This window comes from Ceratotherium simum, chromosome 14 (genome assembly GCF_057802395.1).
Source record: "Ceratotherium simum simum isolate JZ-2026a chromosome 14, ASM5780239v1, whole genome shotgun sequence".
In the NCBI taxonomy this organism is placed as follows: Eukaryota; Metazoa; Chordata; class Mammalia; order Perissodactyla; family Rhinocerotidae; genus Ceratotherium; species Ceratotherium simum.
The window spans coordinates 21,925,145-21,947,946 of NC_141913.1; the positions used below are offsets into that span (position 1 = coordinate 21,925,145).

The 22,802-nt window shown below is 36.9% G+C and overlaps 1 protein-coding gene across 2 annotated transcripts in view; it reads right to left on the minus strand.

Annotated features, from left to right (window-relative positions):
- Positions 1-4,311: 4,311 nt before the first annotated feature.
- DSC3 (desmocollin 3) overlaps positions 4,312-22,802 on the minus strand; it is a 48,927-nt gene continuing 30,436 nt past the window's right edge. Inside the window, exons 10-17 of one of the 2 annotated variants that reach the window (XM_014781310.2) lie at positions 21,218-21,477; positions 20,960-21,102; positions 19,614-19,838; positions 16,645-16,869; positions 14,348-14,469; positions 10,117-10,374; positions 8,278-8,320; positions 8,055-8,199 (exon numbers count right to left, since the gene is read on the minus strand). In XM_014781310.2, coding sequence (XP_014636796.2) covers positions 8,294-8,320; positions 10,117-10,374; positions 14,348-14,469; positions 16,645-16,869; positions 19,614-19,838; positions 20,960-21,102; positions 21,218-21,477 — 1,260 coding nt within the window. In that variant the 3' untranslated portion in view covers positions 8,055-8,199; positions 8,278-8,293. Of the gene's footprint in view, positions 8,200-8,277; positions 8,321-10,116; positions 10,375-14,347; positions 14,470-16,644; positions 16,870-19,613; positions 19,839-20,959; positions 21,103-21,217; positions 21,478-22,802 lie in introns of both variants that reach the window. The other variant, XM_014781309.2, reaches the window with a different exon arrangement.

Below are 22,802 nucleotides of genomic sequence, written 5' to 3' on the forward strand. Positions count from 1 at the left end.
AACTAAGTTCTAACTCAGGGAGGCGGTAAACATAAGACAAAAAGCAGAAGGAGAAATGAGCAAGAGGAAGAGTCTGAGGAGGAGAAGAAAATAAAGGGAAGAGAAGACTGAAGGAAGAAGAGAAGTAAGAGGAAGAAGAAAACCTTTTGCGTGTCCTAACTCATCTCACCTATGGGGTCGCCACTGTTGTGACTCATGTCTCTCCTCTGCTCAGAACCCTCCAACAGGCTCTTACCTTATTCAAAGTAAGGTCTCAGACCACTATTATAGACACAGAACCCTACACGATGTGGCTTCCTACTATGACACCACCTCCCTACCTCTTCGCCCTCTTCCCCTCTTCCACTCAACTTCAGCTGCGCCAGCTTTATGCAACATACCGAGCAAAATCCTACCTCAGAGCATTCGTGTCAGTTGCTTCCTTTTCCCAGAGCGTTCTCTCCCCTCTCTTGCCCCCATATCTACGTGGCTTGCTCACTCACTTCCTTTAGGTTTTTGCTCAAATGTTGCCTAATTATAAGTGCCTCTGTAACCACTCAATAAAATAATAATCTGCCGTAATTCTCTATGCCCCTTATTCTGCTGTATTATTTCTTTATATCGTTTCTTGCTGCATGACATATTATACACGTATTTGTAGGTTTGTTGATCTGTCTCCCCTCCCTTCTTGGGATTTAATTGTCACAAGAAGACAGAGTTTGGCTATTTTATCCACTGCTATATCTTTAGCATCTAGAACTGTGCCTGGCATGTGCTTATTGACGAAGAAACAATTGTCAACGAATGAATGAATGAATGAATAAATGAAGAACCTTGCTTTAAACTGAAACACGTTGAGATTAAGTAGTTTACCCAGGTTACTTGGCAAGTTAAATACTTTTCCCGTGCTGAACCAAACAATTTCTGTACCTATTTAGAACATAAATTGCATTCAAATTTGAAGCTTATGTTTTGTTTGCATGCACGTGTGTTTTGGGGGTTTTTTTGGTCCTTCTCTTTGGATCATTGTTCTAATGTTGTCTTAGCCTCATCTATCAAGATAATAATCTTACTCTATTGTTACACATTTGGTGTGCGTGATGGTGTGTAAATTGGAGATAGGAAATTAGTTTAATTGGCTGCCTCACATCGTAATTTGCTCGATTAGATTACCTAGTAAATCTGGTCAGAAGATAGAGGAGCTGATAACTTTTTCAAGTGTTAGTAAATATAGTAAAAAAAAAAAAAAAAAGGAGAGGGGGCCTCCTGCTGAAGATCTCAGGAGGAGAAACTCTTCATGCAGATTCCCAACTGGGTGACGTAGCATAAACTCGCTGAAACTTGGACACAATCCATGAATAGATGAGTGAGAGAGAACACTAATTTTAATCTGATAAAATTGACATTTTTATTTCTTTTTTGCCACGTAGCTAATTAGCGGGTGAGGGGAGTGTCACGACAAAGGCAAATTAAGTTATGAAAAAATACTGACATTTTCTACATCTGCATGTGTGACCATGGATAATACTTGTGGCCTAGGCTAACATTATATATAACACAAAATTCATTCTAAATGATACATCATCTCTCTGAATCAAGAGGGTGAGGTGAATAAGGCTTCCTTTTGAAGAATACAGTGTTTTGAGAATTGGACTGAGGAAAGTATTCGTGTCTAACTCTGAGGCACCATTCTCACTGTGGATCAGATAGATCCAGCTTCACCAAGTTAGAATCACAGAACAAAAAACAGAGCCAAACCAATGTGATTCTAATAAAAGTCACATCACTTTTTTTTTCTCTCTACTTTGTTTTTTCCTCCTTCTATGCCTACTATATTCAAGCCATTTTCTTGTATTTCCCCAAATAACCTTATATTATTATACATCTGCTTTAACTTGTCTATGATGATTCATATTAAGGAAAAACACCAGAAATTTCAACATATTAGGAATCTCTTGAAATTGCATTTCAGCTTGGAACCCATCACATCATGTCAGAGAAATTTGCATCGTCTATGAGCCAGAATGCCAATGTCTCAGCACAACTCTGTAACCAGTAGTGCAGTTGAACTCCACAGACTCAGATTTACTTCTATACAGGAAGCGAATCCATTAAGATTAAAATGGAAATCTATCTTTTAATAAAATAAATGTATATACACTTATATCACACAGCATATATTTACCTTAATGTATTTTGAAAACAATAAAATCCATAAAAATAATTTGAGAATTTAGTAACAAATATTCAGGTTTCTTCTGGAAACATATTGCATCTATTAGCTTGGCCTGATGTAAAATACTGGCTGATAATATCCAAAGTCTATATTTTCCTCCCACTATGTTTGCATTGTGTACTGGAGATGGAGAATGATTACAGAAGAGATAGGTTGCAAGCATTTCTGCCAATGTGGAGCATTTTTCAAATTGGCTTCTGAAGATCCTTCTGCTTTGGAAGTCATATGTAATAGCAACAATGTGCTTCTCTGACACTGCCCACCTAGTTGTGCAGCCCCAGGGGTCTTCTGGCTGCGCTCAGGCACAGAAGAGATCTGAGTGACTGAAGGATGTGTCCTCCACTCTCTTGTAGATGCTTGAAAAGGAGCCAAGGACGCTGGGAGCAGGAGGCGAAGACAGAACACCAAGCCTCTCCTACCTTGAGGACTCATGGAACTCACCTGGCCCGAAGAACACTGTAAACAGTTTATCTTAAAGGGAAGTATGTGTTTGTTTTTCAATGTGGTGAAAACACGTAACATGAGATCTACCTTCAACAAATGTTTAATCCTTTTAAAAAAAAAAATTAAAAATGTTACCAATGTTCATTGTAGAAAATAAACACAAAATATAAATCAACCATAATTCCATCGTCTGGAGAGAATCTGTTAAGGTCTTCCTTTTTTCTCTATATAAGCATAAAACTTTTTGTTAAAAAGAGATTAGATGTTGGGGCCGGGCTGGTGGCGTACGGGTTAAGTGTGTGCGTTCCACTCCCGCGGCCCGGTGTTCGCAGGTTCGGTTCTCGGGCGCAGACATACCTACACACTACTTATCAAGCCATGCTGTGGCAGGTGTCCCACATATAAAGTAAAGGAAGATGGGCATGGATGTTAGCCCAGAGCCAATCTTCCTCAGCAAAAAGAGGATGATTGGCAACGGATGTTATCTCAGGGCTAATCTTCCTCACAAAAAAAAAAAAAAATTAGGAAAAAAAAGAGATTAGATATCGTCTTGTGGTATATTCAACTATATAATTTTACTGCCTATATACCTAACACTTATAAATCTTTTGCTATGTACAAGCAATATTCTATGTGCTTTAAATATATTAACCCATTTAATCATTCCAATAACCCCATGCGGCTGGAATTGTTATTTTGATTTTAAAGATGAGAAAACTAGGACTTACACAGGGGATAAGTAGCCTTTCTAAAGTCATATAGACATTAAGTCACAGAGCCAGGATTCACATTCAAACAGTAGGCCTCTAGAGTCTACTCTTCTCAACCACTATGACCCAATATTTAACCAAACCAATTCTGCCGGACACCTGGAATCTATCCAATGTTTTGCTATCACAAACAGAAATTTAGCAAACATTCTTAAAGCCAAATATTTGCAGGCAGAAATAATGATCACAATAAAAGTTCCTGAAATTGAAATTGCAGTTCATATTATATTAAAATTTAAAGCTTTGATACAACTCAAATTTTTGAAATGGTCAGCCTTACATTTGTGGGAAGCGCACACACACACACACACACACATACACATGCACACACACACACACAGGGAAAAGACTTGCACTGAGCACACAGCACATAATTTGGTTATGATTAAAACTCAGAGGTCATATACCCTGTAAGTGGCAGAACCAAGATTGGAATATTGCTTGCTTTTTTTTTTAAAAAACTCATAATGTTTCCCTTTGACTACACTGCTTCTCCAAATAAGAATCCTGTATCAGTGTGTTATTTCTGGAACACTCTGCAATTACAACCACCTTCTAATACTTCTTTGCCCAATCAAAATAAGATAGATAGACAGGTAGATAGATAGATAGATAGATAGATAGATAGATAGATAGATATAGAGATAGAGACAGATAGATACTGTTTATAAAGCTGTGCTCCAAATGGCAACCTCCCTCCAAACAGTATGATATATATTAATGATGTTGACAATTTGATAATGACCTGATCTCTAAAATATCCGCCAGTAATACAACGATGACATTACAGAGGATCTCTATTTCCATGCCAGCCTTAAGCACAATTTTTCAATATGATCACCTTAGAATCATTTAATCTCTGAACACAGCAAAGACAAGAAATCAAGTGAACATTGTTTTATTACATCCTATATCTGTAAATACTACTTTACACATCCGATTTTTGCTTATTTTAAGCTGCCATGTTTCTTTAAAAGCAAAGTAACTTCTTTTAATAGCAAAATTAAAGCTCTGTTAGAAATGTTGCAAAACAAACCTTACTGCATTTCAGACAGTTAACTGCTTCTTTATAAAAATAAGAAAAAACAATCTGTACGTTTACTTTAAAATTCAAGAGCATTTGCTGGAAAAAAATGAAAGCTTTAAAAAGATATTTTCTTTCACACTAAAACAGCATAATTTTCACCTTACACATATAAGGAAAGAAGAATACTACATGTTAAAAATAAGAAGACTTTAAAAGGAAAATTACCCTTTCAAAAGAATAAGTCTAAAAATCTAGATTTCAGGGCAAATTAGAAAACAGAAAATGTAGCATCAAATAATAAATTTTAGACACACATTTAATTGAAGACCTTCTATCTTAGTGCCCAGAGGGCTCCATAAGGAATAAACATTCCCTCTGAATGCCTTGTTTGTTCTGCACAACCGGTTCAGGCCCATTCTGTAAATACCTTAGACTCCACGCAGTCAGCTCTCTTCTCGATTCCACACTCCAAATAAGGTGAGGTGGGGAGGAAGGGTTGGTGATACTTCACCAAAATCAAATGCAGCTGCCACAGGCTAGAAACAAGAAGGAAAAGGAAGGGCCTAGCCTAGGAAAAATTAAATAGCAAATAATGTTGCCTTTACTACCCCTCACGTTCCTTTGTTGGCCTCTCTCCTTGCCCTTGAAGGCCTGAGTTTTCATGTTGTTCTCTGACTGTCCAAATAACCCAATTGAGCTTGTACTCTCCCAAAGTTCCCTGTGTCCCCAAATGACCACTTTATCTTTTTCTTTCCTCTATTCAAAATTCCTATTTCTTTTATTATTTTAAAAATCCTCGTAAGAAATCAATCTCATAAAAATTAATTAATACTAAAGGGTGATTGACAGCCTGGAGTCTTTTGCCACCTAAGTGTTATTGACAACATTGGGAGAGAGATTTGGGGGCCTGATAGGTGGGCTGGATTTCCTTCAATCACACTAGTACTACTTTAAAACAGGGCAGTGAGGGGACTGGCCCGGTGGCACAAGTGGTTAAGTGCACACGCTCCGCTGTGGTGGCCCAGGGTTCGCCGGTTCAGATCCTGGGCGTGCACCAACACACCGCTTGTCAAGCCATGCTGTGGCGGCATCCCATATAAAGTAGAGGAAGATGGGCATGGATGTTAGCCTAGGGCCAGTCTTCCTCAGCAAAAAAAAAAGAGGAGGATTGGCAGATATTAGCTCAGGGCTGATCTTCCTCACAAAAATAAAAAATAAAAAAAAACAGAGCAGTGAGTATGAAAATGACATTTTACAGTTCCCAGGCTCTGATTAGAACACAGTGCAAACAGTGACAGGTTTGTGGGCTTCGGTCTTAAGACAGTCAGGCCCCACTCAACCCTTTCAGTAAGATTTGCACCCCCTCAGCTCCCTTTATCCCCTAAAATCTGACCAAGAGGACATGGTTATTTGGCTCTAAATTTTTTTAAAATGTTGGTTGGTAGGAGAGAGAAAGAAAATGGTGATAGATGATTTACTTTCACCAGAATTAGCTTACATAAAGTTTTTAGTAATAGCTCCCTGAAAAAACATTTCATCTCTGGAACCTAGCCACCAGAAGTCAGGAAACCCCAGCTGTGATAGCCATTCACCAGTTTGCACCCAATCTGTGGATGCAGAAATAGACTGCAAGGCAAATCTACTGCTCCACCTGGTTCCCTCTTTTCTTTCCACTGAAACCAAGAAAGTTTAATTAGCTGTATGCAGTCTTAAACAAATTACACAAATGTACATGAAGTATTTCCTGCTATTCTTAGTCATCATGCAACACATAAGAACTAAGCATGAGAGGCTCTCTCTTTTTTAAACACTCTATTTCCATTGTAGGACAGACTCCAGCCTCATTTTAAATGATTATCATCTCCTTTGTTTTTCATTTCATTTTAAATGTTGCATTGATTGTCACATATGTGTATGTGTGTACATACAGTCAGTTCAAACTACATTCTTACAGAACATTGCCACTTCATGGGCTAGCTCAATAAATTCAGCCTCCAAAGTCAAATTTTTGGGGGTGGGGTGAGGGGTTAGGGAACAAGTCTCAATTCTTTATAGCTGCAAAATTTTTATGTTAATTTAGTCTTAATTGTTTCTCTTCCAAAATCTTCTTCAACTAGTGATACCAAATATTTGTTGTCTATTTTTTATACTGTCACTTGAAATGAGTATACGATAATGTGATATTAGATTTATCATAAGATTAGATATTAGTTATTTTGAGTTTAAACAGCATTGCTATGGGGTATTTTGCAAGGCCTTCCAGGGGTTCTATCGCATGAACAAATTTGAGAAGCACTAAATTCAAGCAACATCTTGGAAGGTATTAAATTGCACCTAGGGGTTAAGTTTCACTACATTCTTTTGGTTCTTTACAGCATTTTGTAATATTTACCTGTTTAATAAGGAGCAATATATTTTATTTGATAATGATAGTGAATGGAAATGCACGCTTATCCCTCGTTGCTACCCAAAACTATCATGGGAGTTTGTTTATTCAGACTACATAGCATAACCACATCCACCTCAAGATAACATACTCTAATCGCAAATGACTACCACTGAGAGAAAATAAAGTCATACGTGTTAAGCTCACAAATGAAAATATGAAAGTACAATATCCCAGAGAAGAAAAGCAGCTTTTTCTCAGCATAATTTTCATTACAGGCGAGTTATCAACAGCAGTCGTGAATCTCAGGGAGAAAAAATGTTAAGACTTGTGATTACAATCTCAATAGAAGATCTTAGTATTTTTCCATTTAAAATATTGGCAATAACTCTCTGTATGGTGAATATAGTTTTGTTTTTTGAGAATAAGGAAACAGACATATTCCTCATAATAATTGTTTTGTAAACCATAAAACACACTTTCAAAAACATAAAAACAACACAAATTTTCGGTCTACACTTTCCTAGTATAGTTTCAAGTTGTGGCTATGTATTTTTGAGACCCTACTAGAGCAATCGAGTAGATAAGACTACTCTTCATGATCTTGTTGCTAACCAGAACGAAAACAAAATTCTAGTAGTCTTAGGGGCTACTGACTAGGTGCTACTGACTTTTTAGAACTAAAACATCCAACATCATTTGTCATAGTGTTTGATATAATCCTATTCCACTTAAATCTAAATCTGGAACAAGAAGAGAATTTCTAGCCCAGATAGCTGTTCTGCTATATTCAAACATGCACAGCTTACCTATTGTTGGACTAATATTTACCCAACATATTTATTAGGAAAATATCTGTAAAGGAGAGCAGATCCTTTATAGGCCTTAATTTAGCGCTACAGCATGAGATTTGCTAGTTGTCTTTGTACTCAGTGGTAAAAAAGGCAAAATACGTTTTAACGTTTTAAACTTCTTGGAAAAGATAAGCAACAAATTGCTATAAAAATACAAATTGGTAAATAGCACAATTCACAATTTAGAAAAACTGTTATATATATTCATATATATATATTAGAAATTGAAATTGAATTTTACGATATCCCTTTTGGAATCCTCCAGAATGTCTGGCAAAGACATGCCTAATTGTAGCACTTCAACGTTATCTCTTTGTGCATGTTTCTGCTAATGCAGTAAATTTGGCTTCCAAATTATTTAAAAAGTCAAGGCCATCTTCCTCCTGCTTTTCACTGCAGCAACCTACAGAACCAGCTGGAGATCCTCTTCCTTCATAGTTGTATGAAAGGACATAATCTTGAGACGGCATGTGGTTTTCGCTCTGATTACATAGATGCAATTTCTGTAAAATACGAAAAGGAATTGTATTATTGTTTTAAACACACAAACATATGAACACAAAATTTATTTTTTTATTTACCTTTTATGTTTAATTTTTAACCAGTGTGTCCTCTAATGGGGTCCTACACACAAAAAATGCACATGATTGGTCGATATCACAACCATACCATAAAGTCAGTATATTTTACATTTCTAATCATTTATACAAATAAAAAATTATATATACAAATATATATAAGTACATTTAAATCATCATTAAATGCTTATTCCTAAATTTTATATTTAGTGTCCAGGCTAGTCCACAGCATGGTGACAATATGCAAAGTGGTTAAGAATTTGAGCTTGGATAGTCAAACAGTCCTGATTTTGAGTCATAGCTCTGGCTTTACTAGCTAGCTTTATGACTTTGAGAAAGTTACCAAACATCTTTAAGTTTCACTTTCCTTACATCTAAAATGGGAATACAGACAGTGACTGTCTCACAAGATTGTTATTAAATGACAAAATAAGAATGCATGAAAAATACCCTTATTATGCCCAGCATATAGCAAATGTTTAATAATGTTAACCAAAATTGCTATTATATGCATTTATAAACTAGGTAAGAATTGTCGCATTGGCTTCGGAATCGAGTTTCCAAGATAGCCAAAACATGACAAAATGAGAGATGCACAGGGAAATTAAAAATAATCAACATAACCCACGTTGCAAAAACTGGGCCTTTAGAATAGAGAAGCCAAGCATACAGCCACATCTACCCTTACTATCTGTCACTGGCCTGTCTGTCGATTTGTCAACTCCTGTGCCTCCTCCCTTTCTCACCTGTGTGCCCAATCCCTCTCTAACCCAGAGCTTGTTTCCTTGGCTTACATTATCGGGTGTCTTTCTTCATGGCCATTTTAGCCTCACATCCCATTACGTGATGTGCACATTGAATAACACTCCTAAGAGTGCTTTTTAAGCCTCACTCCTTCTCAACCTGATCTGATATGATACTGACTGTCTAGAAACAGAGAAAGGATTAACACTTGAATTTGACAAAAAAAAATTATGCTATGGGCATATAATAAGCTACAGCCGTGTCATGGAATGTTGCCCATTTGCAGCCCATCAAAGGATTAAGGGCTTCTGGTGCAGTGTTTCTGTTACAATGGTACTGAAACCCTCTGATAAAAGAAGTGAAAACTTAGTACCAGAAAGAATATTTAATCCAGTGGTTCTCTACCTGGGCTGCACATCTGAATCACCTGAAGAGCTTTAAAAAAACAAAAAAAGCCAAACGAATGAAATCAGTCTCTTTCAAGGTGGAGTACAGGGATTAGTATTTTTTAAAAGCTCTCCAGGAGATTTTGATGTGCTGCCAGGATTGAAAGCCCCTTATTTAACCACTCCTTCCTTTCTCATCCTTGCTTTCTTCTGAATAAAAATACTTTATCTTTGCATGGTGCTTTTTACGTTAAAAATAGTTCATATAGATCATATTATTTAATGTTCATCCTAGAATTGTGTACAGATGCTTTGTTTTCACAGAGAAATGCAGATTTGATTTGCAGAGTTTTGTGATTGTGAGGAATGAGATTTTTTTTCATATTCTTCTTTATTTATTAAAAGAGTTCATGAGGTAAACACATACCTAAAAATGAAATGTAACTTTAGTGAGGGATATTAGAAACCTCCAATTTTCATGAGATCTTAGGAATTAAAAGAAATACGACAGATGAAGTAAAATCCCTTTTATATTAAATAATGTAACAAAATCAAAGAGCAGAGAACAAAATAGCCAGAGAGTGAGAGAGAAAGAAGACACATTGAAGAACACAGAAAAGTAGTTTCTGAAAAATATATGCTAATTTCAATTTCCTATTGTTCTCTACTTGGACATTTAAATTGCGGGGTCAAATCACTTAGGGAAACTCACTTCACCAAGTCGGGACTGGGTGTAATTATACCACTCTGAGCAAGTGTATCTGCAGTTGTCCGTCTCCACGTGTCCTCCCCTGCAGGAATCCAGGGTGTGATGATGTCCGGCCCCGCAGGACGATTCCAAGGTCTGGTGCCCTCCTTTCGTCATTTCAATGGTTTCCTGTCCTCCATTTTTGACTCTGGATCCCACAGTCCCACAAAAGCCTTGACTGGAGTTGTTGACTGTCTGGATCATAAACTCATTGCCAGAACACTGAAATAAAATAATATAAGACCATTCACATTGGGAAGAAATGGATTTCAAGTAAAGTCACAAGAAGGCAAGGGAGAGAGAACATTTACTCAATGTTGTATTCATTCACTCATTCATTCTACAGACATTTATCACTTTGCAATTAGGTGCCCAGTCTAGGAATGCAAAGATGGATATGGTCCCTCAGTGGCTCCAAGAAGCTCTTATTCCAGTGAGGCAGAAAACAGATTATTACTTTAAGAATGTAATTATTCTGTTATATTGGTGAACACAGAATGCTATAGGAGCACAGAGAAAGAGCATTAAAATCCAAACCCAGAAAGGATAAGTGAGGTAGTCTGGGAAAACTCTGAGCTGAGGGACTCCTATGAGAAATGCGGGGAAGAATACACTACCTGCAGGATGGTCTAGAGACAAAGGCAAACAGGATGCTTTAGGGGACCTCAACTTCAACCTGCTGAGAATGGCTACCACATAGAGTTCAAAGAACAAGAGAAAACTGAAAAGGTTATAAAAGGCCAGAAGACATAAAGGTCTATATGCCATGCTAAAAAATTTTGACCGTCATGGAGATTATGGGGATTCAAAGAAGAGTTTTCATAACAAGGGAGGAACATATTGTAAAAAATCATTCTAGGCAATAATGTGGAAGACAAATAAGAAAAAGACAAGTTTAGTGTCATGGAGATCAAAGAGGTCATTGTATTATTCTAGGTGAAAAATGATAAGAATCTAAGCCAAAGTAGAAGTAGTGATGATTAAAAGAAGTGGATGGACTCCATAGAGAGCTTATTGGTGGTGAGGTGGATGAGGCAGCAAAGGGAAAGTCCCGGAATCATTTCTATGTGTTCTGCTTGTGCAACTAGATTGATGGTACAATTCACACCGAAATAGGGAAGAAGGAAGCGCTTATGGGCAAGAGGAGGGTGAGCAATTCAATTTTGGACATGGTTAACTTGAGAAACTTGTGGGACGTCCAAGATGAGTATATGAATATGTGGATCCGGAGCTCAGGTGAGAGATCCGAGCCGGAGATAGAATTCTGGAGTCATTACCCTATGGGTGGTAGTTGAAGCCCTGGGAATAAATGAGATCACACGGAGAAAATTGCAGACCAAAGAAAAGGTTAAGAATAAAATCACGCACAAAAAATCACATTTTAAGAGGTGGCTGAAGGAATGAGAGCTGTGACAGAATTGATCTGGAATAGCCACTGAGATAACAGAGGGAACTGAAGAGGCACGACTCTGAAGCCATGCAAAGGATTATGGTGAGGAGGTCAATACTGTAGGAAAAAAAGCAACGTAGGATAAGAACTGGTTCAAATAAAGTAAGAACCTATTGGGTTCAAGTGAAAAAGTGGCCAATGAGTGAACAGGAAATGATGTCATAGAGAAATTGAGTATAAATCTTTCTTTCCAAAAGATCAGTTTCAAAGAGAAGGATATGGAGGGAACTAGAGAAAGACAGAGTCAAGGGAATGTTTTAAAATGAAAAAGATTGGTTGATGAAACATTAAGGTAATGCTGGAACTTCACACCAACCCTCTAGGCCATAGGTGAGACGTTTAGTTACAATGGTAACCTCAGCGTGGCGGTTTTCATTTTAAACCGTTACTTTCATGACAAGACCTCCATTATAATCAGGCTCCATTGTGCCATCTTCTCGCCAATTTACTCTTTTTCCTATTTAACAAGCAGATCCTCTAACTAAACTGGAAGATTTTCAAGTTGAGATGATTTACTGAACCTGAAATATATCTGTAAATGTCATACACACTATCTCACTGCCTTAGGAAAAAATGTCAGAAAAAAAGAAGAGAATTTGCCAGTTGGTGGCACCGCTACCCTATACGTTTGCTTAGGTTGCTGCTATAGTAAATTTCTATTACAAAAGACAAAACTTCTGATGATCAAATCTCCTTGATGGTACAATTTTGTCACTATATATACATGTTCAGAGGTCATATTTCTAAGCTAATGAAAGGAGAATTGAAAAGAAACTAAAATCGAGGCTGAGCCCAGAGTGCTGTTTCACATTCTCTCTCCTCCCTTCCTTCCTACCCACCTCCAAGTGCATTCCCCAAAGTTTATTCTCACAGGGTATCAACAACTCCCCCTCCATCCCAGTGATTTACAGATTTGCTTTTCCAGTTCTGATCTGTCACCCAACTCCTAACCCCATCTGAATGCCTTTAACTTGAACTCAGATCCAGAACTAGTCACCACCTTTACTCATCGTACTAAAATGGGTTTATATATTCACTATGAAATTTTGTTACATTTTGTAAAAATATGTCTAAAATTATGTTCTGGTATAAACTAATAATTCCAAGTCCTTTTGAGCAGTGTTCCTAACAGAGAACAGGTAAATATGTGTGACTATGATACAGTGAAGCGTCTGATCAGCTCTAGCTTCAAATGGCAAAGAACAAATATTAAGTAAAACCCATTCATTCCATTCTCAGATATATAATAAAATTTACTATCTATACAAGGACTATCAAGGCACTGAAACTATTTTCTGAATGGGAGATAATTACAGGGTTCCACATGGAGACAAAGCTATGATTTGGCACGATATTGGGGATGAGGTGAAAGAGAGAAATAGTCAATAAGAAAAGCATCTTCGCCTTGTGAGATAGAAAAGGCTTAATACATCCTCATTGTCCCTGGCTATAGTATCTGTCACTTTGACTCCACTTTTTACTTTGTCCCTCAAAAGTAAAAAATCTTATCATTTATACATTTAAAATATTCCTTATCCATCCCTATTTTAATATCCCAATTACCATCATCCTAATAGAGTCATCTCATGCTTAAATTATCAAAAGATCCTAATCTTTTATCTTCCCCATCCCTAATGTCGTCCTATTCTTGTTAGTCACCCTCCTGATTCAGCATCACACTGCTCACATTGTTCCACTTCCGTGCAAAGCCTTGACTGGCTCTCTCAACAAGAGAATAAATCCGAAATCCTTAGTGTGACATACGAAAGTCCCATCTCCCTCTCCTCTCTTACGTCCTCTCCCCTCAAAGCCTACCTCAATCTTCAAGTCTCTATTCCAACTCATCACTTCTTCCATTCCAAGTCAATTTATTTACTATTCGTTAAATAATCCCTAAACTTTATCATCTCCTTTCTTATTCTGTTGCCTGTTTTCCTTCTCTTTAGCTATTCCCACCATCTCTTCACTTTCAAACCCTTCGTATTCTTTAAATTATAGAGTAATCTGCACCTCTTTCACAGGGACTTTGGTTGATCCAGATGACATGAATATACTCATGTATCATAAGTATCTTTGAACTCAGACCGTGCTCTATCATATTGGTGCTAGTGGTTTACTGTCATGTTCCTATTTATTTTTCCCATGAAAGTAGTTTGTATTTCTCATAAATAAATTTGAAATCTTTTTGAGGGGGAGAACATGGCCTGTAAGAACTTTTTTTATGTACTTCCCAAAAAACAAGAAGCGTGGTGCCCAGCTCCTCAGAGGTCCCAAGAAATATACAAGGAAAGAGAGTAGCAGTAATCTTCCAATCTCTACCCCCCCACCCCCACACACACTTTATTCAAACATATATTTCTTTGATATTTTTCTTAGTTTATCTTGAGAACTTTTAGCAAGTTTATTTTTCCCATTATAAATGGTCAAAGAGTTAGATAAACAAATAATATCTGGAAATATACATTGTAGAGAACAGCCAAAAAGATTGTTATAAATTCACAACATCAAAGAACAACTTTTAAATCATAACACTACAGAGTGGAAAAAAGATAACTAAAACAATACATCTGGTTTAAGAAGTTTAATAAATACTGCTACATAAATATTTGAATATTGACAGATAAAATACTTATGCCTACAAAATCTGACCAAATTAAAAATATAAATTAACTCCTAAGTTTTGATGAGTTAAAAAATTTTGGGGAGATACTCAGAGATAAATAGTTATTTAAAAAAATTACTTACCACCTTATCATTGCCAGGTGCTTCTGTGTTTGATATAATTAAGTTTTGCTGTGCTAAATCTTCAGGAAAATGTTTCTTATTTCTGACACCAACAACTCCACATACTAAAGTTAGCAAGACACCTAAGTTACAAAAAAAAAAAACAAAAAAGTTAACATATATAGAATAAAATAGTCATCTTTTATTTCTTATTACCTAAGGCACACAGGAGGAAAATTAAACCACTAAGCACGGTGTCCCATGAATTACCTTGGCCTTGCTAAATTCACAAGCCATGATTTAGCTTAGAGTTTAAAATTTGAAGTGATTATATGTATATTTTGATTATAGCCCTTTTTAAGAGTTTGAATTCTACCCATCATGTTGAAGTACTTAGAATCATGAGTTAAGTAGTAAATTTTTAAAAAAATGACATTTATTTAAAAGGAAACTTTAAAGAGATTTACTGATTCCCAAAAGGATGGTTTGCCTTTAGGAAAACATGACAAAACAGACTTTTTTCCCAGAATAGATTTATCTCCAAGTATCTTAAAACCTACTTTGTACTTTGTCTATTCAGAATTTTCATTCTACATCATAATTGTGGGAGGTTGAAATATGTGATAATAAAACTAGTAGTAATAACAACAACATTCTTTACAATGTTCTACAAGCCCCTGTACCGAGGATTGCCAAACCACCGCCCCAAATTCAGCCCACCATGTGTTTTTGTATAATCCATGAGTTATGGTTTTTATATTTTTAAGTGGTTGAAAAAAATCAAAACAATAATATTTTATTACATGTGACAATTACATGACATTCAAATTTTAGTGTCTATAAATAAAGTTCTATTGGAACATAGCCATGCTCATTATTTAAATATATTCCATGGCTGCTTTCTTGCTACAAGGGCAGATTTGATTGGTTACAACTAAACCGTATGTCCTGTAAAGTTTAAAATATATACTATCTGGCCCTTTACAGAAAACATGTACCAACCCCTGCCTATTCTCTGTGGCCCCTTGTTACCTTTTTGGTTCCATTTCTCACTCCTCTTCTCCTCATCCACTGCTCTCTAGCCACACTGGTCTCCCTGTCATTCCTTCATTTCTCCATGCTTACTCTCATCTTACCGTCTTTGAACTGACTTTCCCTCTGACTGAAGGCTCTTTGCCCAGGTGTCTCACTTGGTTCACTCTCACTTCTTTCAAAAATCATCAAAGGTAACCTTCTCGGTGAGGCCTGACCTAACCATCTAATGAAAATTGCAATCACTAGCGCCAATCCCCCGCACTCACCCACACACTCTCTACAGCTCTACAGATCCTAATTATTTTGCTCTATTTTTTTCCTCTACAAAATTTAATTTATTTGTTTACCATCACAAGGCAGACTGTTTGTTTTTGTTTGTACATTTTTGTGTGTTTTGCTGATGGATGAATCCCAAGCACCCAGACACGGTTTCCAGCATGTAGTAGGTATCCAATATATATTTATTTTGTTGAGTTGATGAAAAATAATGAATACTTATTGGAAATATACCATGCACTGTTCTAAGCTCTTCACATGCATTAACTCAATTAATCCTCAGTGCTACCCCATAAAGTAGGCAACTATAATTATACCCTCTTACAGAGGAGGAAACTGAAGCACAGTTAAGTAACCTGCCCCAGGTCACATGGCTTGCAAATGATAGGGCTGGGGCACAAACCCAGACAGTCTGGTTCCAGAATCTTACTCTTAACCACTACTCCTATCACAGAACCAAGGAACAACAGCTAATCTAGGCTGGAGGTTTGGATAGAAATAAAAAGGGAGGAAAAAATATGATACCATTGGGAACTACACAACTGGTGAGAAGGAGGTTAACAGAATTCCAAACTGGCAAGATATACCCAAGAAGAGATATTGCTGTTATCTGAACGTCTCCCATAAGTCTGTGGCTGAATGGTGAGAAGGCATGAAATGAAAGTGGCTTTTAGTGGACTTCAATATAGCAGAAGATTTAGATTATTTCATTTAGACCTAAAAGGGATAGTACTAGCACCAAGAAATAAAAGCTATACGTTGACAGATTGGGCACAATCTAAGGAATTTTCAACAGTTTTGTCCAAGTATGAAATCTTTTATCTCAAAAAGGTTCTTGCTCCCTCTCACATAAAATATTCAATCAAAACTCAGATAATAACACAAAAGGAATTTGTAAAGGGGTCTCACACCTGATGGATGGTTGAACAAGATTACTTTTTGTAGATCTTTTCTTGCACTCAGATATTTATTATACATTTTAACTTTAAGTAAGTAAAAGGACTTACAGGAAAGTAATGCCACACCCAGCAGTATTGCAAGGATAGCCCATTTTCCAAGGATTACATCTGCACTCCTTGAAGTCGCCCGACATTGACTTGGATAAACACAGTCACATAGATTAACTCTCAAGGTTTTTGTCGTAGATTGACCTGCTCTATCTTTTACAGTAATAGGAACATTATATTCTTGAAATGCAGCATTTTTCCGATATGAAAGACGGGCAGCTGTATCTGAAAGAAAATAAAAGAATTATATTTTTAATGAACATTTATTCCTCCTTGGCATTTGTTTCCCCACACTTATTTTTAAAGATATTATTCTCAAGGAACCACCTGCCATATGAAATGAATAAAAATGGATGATGACCTTCAACTTTTTCAAGCACCAATATTACCGTATATGTGTTGCCCAATATAACTTTTTAGAAGAGAGCCTTAAAGAAATAATTTGGCATTGGAATGACCCAGTAGCATTTCAGCAACATTAATATTCCCTTATCTATTCCTTTATCTACAAACTAATGATGCTAGATTTGCTCTTGACATACACTTCAAGCATTTTTCTGTAGTAACAGTTTATGGTTCTTATAAAGAATTAACACCAATCGTTACACATAAGGATGTCTTAAGTTCACATTCTCTTATCCATTTACCTTCTGGTACCTGTCCATTATCCTTATGTACAAGGTAATTTTTCAAAGTACAATAGACCCTTTGTTATTAATGCCTTCCCTCCGGAAGTAATCTCAATACCAGAAAGCTAATTAATGTCACCCAGGTTATGTATAAGGCTTACACAAAAACAGATACATCTATATCATAACTATACATTTTTATCAACTGTGATGTTTCCCCAATAGTCTTAATATCTTATTTTATTGACTTTATTATCAACTGACCAAAAGCTCCACATACTTTCTTTCTTTTTTTTTTTATTGTGAGGAAGATCAGCCCTGAGCTAACATCCATGCTAATCCTCCTCTTTTTGCTGAGGAAGACCAGCTCTGAGCTAACATTCACTGCCAATCCTCCTCCTTTTTTTTCCCCAAAGCCCCAGTAGATAGTTGTATGTCATAGTTGCACATCCTTCTAGTTGCTGTATGTGGGAAGCGGCCTCAGCATGGCCGGAGAAGCGGTGCGTCAGTGCCGACCCAGGATCCAAACCCGGGCCGCCAGTAGCCGAGCACGCACACCCAACCGCTAAGCCATGGGGCCGGCCCTCCACATACTTTCAATGACAATTACAACCTTTGAGTTTTGCTATAAGTGAAATGACAAAGTAGCATAATGTACCTCCTGCAAGTCATCTGTAATTTCTAAGCCTTTTTTTTTTTTTTTTTAATTTATTTTTTCCCCCAAAGCCTCAGCAGATAGTTTCATGTCATAGTTGCACAGCCTTCCAGCTGCTGTATGTGGGACGCGGCCCCAGCGTGGCGGGAGAAGCGGTGCGTCGGTGCTCGCCCGGGATCCGAGCCCGGCTGCCAGCAGCGGAGCATGCGCACTTAACCGCTAAGCCACGGGGCCGGCCCTCTAAGCCTTTCTTAAACGCACTGTTATAGCTGCTAAGAACTTTAAAGATTTTTGGCTGCACCTCCTACTTAAAGCTCCCCAAAGGCACGTGAATTACTACTTGGGCTTATTTGGAACCCTTCAGGATCATATTGGGCCTAAGGTAAAACCCTTCAAATCCCTGTGCTCCCTCAAGACCACAAGCTGAGCCATGTCATGTCTCATTCATTCATACTAGTGCAGCAGCCTCTGAATTTCCTTGCCACTCAACTCTGCCCTCCTCAAATAGTCCTCCTAACTGTCACCAATGTCAACTTCTGAAGACAGAAATCTGGATACAGCACTGCCTTACTAGCACACTCCCAATGCATACCTGCTGTCAGCTACTGTACAGAGGTCAGTCTCCTCTGCCTGGTACATAAGGCCCTTCACCACCAGATTCCATCCTTCCTCCCACTCAATCTCCCGGCATTCCTACCAAAAGCTTCTAAACTCCAACAACACTGATTACTTATTCCCCTTGTATTTTCCTTCTTTATGCATATATATTAATCAATTATTAATTAAACAAATATTTGTTAAGCAGTTAGTAACCATTAAGCACTAGGCTAGGTGCTGGAAATACACAGATGAACCATAAATATCCTGAGAAACACATGTACTGGAGGAGAAAGGTAAATAGATGATAATACAACATGAAAGGAGCTATAAAAAATGTAGGAAAAGGTCACAGTGCCACTTCTACGTCAAGAAAGACTTCATAGATGTAAGCATCTGAGCCGGAGTCAGTTCTGTCTTAATCTCTCTATACATCCCCAGAGTCTGGAACAGTGCCTGGTAGATAGTAGGTGCTCCATAAATATTATGAATTAATACCAAGCTAAGAAATGGAAAGAGAGGTATTCTAGGCAGAAGGGACAGCATAGACAAAAGTGCAGCTGCATGAAAGAGCATGGCATAGTAACAAAACAGCAGTGAACCGTGGCTGAAATATGGAATACTATGCCCTCCAGAAACCACCATCACAGAAGGCAGCCCTGACAGCTCCAACACCATGCCTCTATCTATACCCCACCATCTTTCCTTCCAGAATACCATAGAGTGCTTGTCCCATACACCCAGACTCCTCATTTCCAGAGTTTGCTTACAGTAAAATTTAAACTGCCCATCTTCTGTTCTCTCCTCACCTCACTAGAGTTGCTTTAAAAACACAACAACAATTTGTCTTAATGATAAGTGGAACAATATTTTAACAAGCTTTTGTCTTTGTTGTAAACGTAAATTTTACCTTTGTAAAAATTATGATGTCTTTCATGTTATATAAAATAGATAACACAGACCCCTTAAAATATTTGTAAAAGGTTAAGTTAGTCTTCTAAAATATGTTAATAAGAATATTAAAGTAAACAAGTAAATCTATTCTCCATTATTTCAGAGCATATACATCATTATTTTTTATTAAATACCATTAAGTTTGGTGAGGGTCCATATTTTACTGATTTCTGGAGAAGTGTTTGCCAAGCTGAAATAAAATGGAGCACCATGGATAGGTTCATCATGATCGACAGCTGAAATGTCAGTATACCCCATCTTGGGTTTGCAAATTACTAGGTCATTTTGAGGTATTTCTGGTGGATTATCATTCACATCTTCAAGGTTAACTACAAGTGTTCCAGTACATGATCTACCATCTAGGAAGAAAGGAAAAAAGTTTAGTGTAGTTTATAAATTCTTTTATAGTTTTCTAAGGAAAAAAATCAGCTATATTCTATATATAATGTTTTTTTAATAAACTCTGATTACTAGAGGAAACAGTAAATAAGAACATAGATGGATACGTGAAACCTGTAGATCATCTAAAATGAGTACTGCTGTTAATAATATCAGCTACAACTGCCAACAAACCTTTTACCAAAATTACTACCGAACAATGAAAATAAATGGCTGAATGTCAAACTCTCTATTTCCTTGGGTTCCTTCTGGTGCAGATGTTACCAAGCAGTAAAGTAGCTACAGAAAAGTTATTCTCATCTCAGTACACACTGTCACCACCAAGAGAGATTTTTAAAATATATGACATTGGGGCCAGCCCAGTAATGTAGTGGTTAAGTTCATGCGCTCCACTTCAGGGGCCTGAGGTTCACAGGTTCGGATCCCGAGTGCGAACATACACACCACTCGTCAAGCCACACTGTGGCAGCGTCCCACATACAAAATAGAGGAAGACTGGCACAGATGTTAGCTCAAGGACAATCTTCCTCACCAAAAAATAAATGAATAAATAAAATATATGATGCTCAGGCTCCCGAATCAGGGATTCTGAGTCAGTTCGTCTAAGGTAGTGTCTACACAGCGACATTTTTTTAAAGTGCCCCAAATGATTTTAATATGAAGCCAGGGCTGAGAAACTCTGGGTTACTTGAACGAACAGAGTTCAAGGAAAGGATCATTTTGACCTAATAATCAGCTGTGTTATTTAAAGGCTCAATTTAAAGTGACATAAAGAGATCTAGAAGAGTCTAGTGAGACCATTTCATCTAGTCCTAGACTTAAGTTTCATCTTTGTCCTCTAACCTAGAGATCTATAAACGTTTAAGGTCCCGTCATGTAGGGGATATAAAGATGAACAAGACATGGCTTCTTGTTGCCATGCACTTTCACCTTGTTAGAGGATCAAGAGAAATAGGAATAGTCTTTAAAGTAATTTCTAAGAATTCTATATACCTATCACAAGAATAATTCTGTTTAAGAATAAATTGCAGTTTATTATCCAATTCTTTTCTAAAATATCATGTTAAAACTTTTTTTTTACCTTGGTCTATTGCCAGGACTGTAATATTATATAAGTCATTTCTCGGAGTCATGGCCTCCCTGTCCAGAATTTTGGAAGTTGTGATTGATCCCGAAAGTTCTTCAATGATGATCCACTCTTTAGGATCACGCAATTTTTTGTACCTATTAATAAAAAATAAAAATAGCCGTTAGCAATATAACACGTATTAAAATAAGTTACTGTCTCAATTATTACAAATATAGTTGTATTAGTGTGTGGTTATAGTTTTCTTTGTACCTTAAGCCTTTGCTACTTCTAGTTTCAGGGTCATATGCTTTATAGCCATTGATCTTTGTCCCGACTGCTGAGTTTTCTTTAATTCGTACATATTGGGCTGCAGGGGTGCATTCAGGCCCTTCATTCTGATCCCTCACATGAACTGTGACCAAGGCTCTGCTCATGGTGGTCATTCTGAGTGCAACATCTCTAGTAAATGGAGCTTCATTGCTCACTCCAATTTCCAGGATCACTTGACGGTTTTCTTCATAATTCAGTGGCTTTAAAAAAAAGTACATGCATATCAGCATCAGTGTAAAATACATTTGGTATTTCTAATAGCAAGTGAACTTTTGTAAATATAAACAGTGCTGCATAAATTTTAAGTTCCCATTTAGTCAATATTGACTTTCACCCTTTGCTAAAAAAATGGCGAGTCTTCACTAAACCTTTAACAAGAGTGGTCCAAAAGTTTCTGCAGGTGATTTTATAGAGTTATGGAAAAGCAATTCCTGAAATATTTGTATAGTTCATTCTTACCAAGGAATGTGATTCTGAACCTGGAGATAATGCAAAAAGATGACAGTGTTCTTATGGCCCTTAGAGACCCCCCAATGGGTCATCTGACTCTCTAGGGGAACACAACTTTGGCTTATTATTTACTATTGACTAGGGCCTAGATATTTTATAGCTCTCATAAAATTAGATATTGACTTAAACAAAACCAAAAAAGTGAAATGATTTTATTTTCTCTCTCATAGAAAAAACATTCCAAATGTATGTTTTAATTATCCTATAAGGCATGTAACTAAGAAATCTTATTTCAGCTTTTCCTTTTATCAAAATCAATCCAGGTCCTCATTTCTTCTTAGGAATCTGCTTTGCCTTTTCGCTGATTCCTTCATTACTGAGTTAAATAAAACTTTTACCCATGCTCACTGTCTATTTTCATGAGAAATACATTTTTGACAATTTGAGAATTATACTTCAGCGTTGTCTGTAGTTTATCCAACGAAATTCTCATAATGAAAATGCAGAGGAGTGAGACAACTATGACGTGCCTAATGATACTATTATTATCATCATCCCCATTTTACAGAGCAGGAAAGCAGAGAAGAGGAGATAAACTGATTTTTCCAAGACCAAAAGATACTCATTTGAGCTGGAGTTTGAAGCCAGTTAGCCTGGCTTGAGTCATTTCCTTAACTGCCACACTATAATCCCTCAGCTATACCATGCTGCTTAATTAGTTCACCAGCCTCTAAAAATTTTTAAATCAATTCTTTGATTATAATTGATTTTTAGACAGCAACTCAAGCAAAATCCGTAAAATACTATTTTACACTGTACTGCAAAGTTGAAGCACCTTTTCTTTGATTCTCTTTCTGCTTACCAAAACAATCACTGGCTGAACATTGAACAAAATCAAAACTGATGAGTAAAAGTTTTCTTTTAAACCTTTCCCCACACCTAGGTATTATCAGTCTGAGATACTAATAACATGAGTCCACTAGGAAGTCAAGAAGATTTCTGAATCTTAGAATCCACAAAATGTATGTGAAACTTTTTGATTTTTTATGAATATCCCAGAAACAGGAGAGTCAAG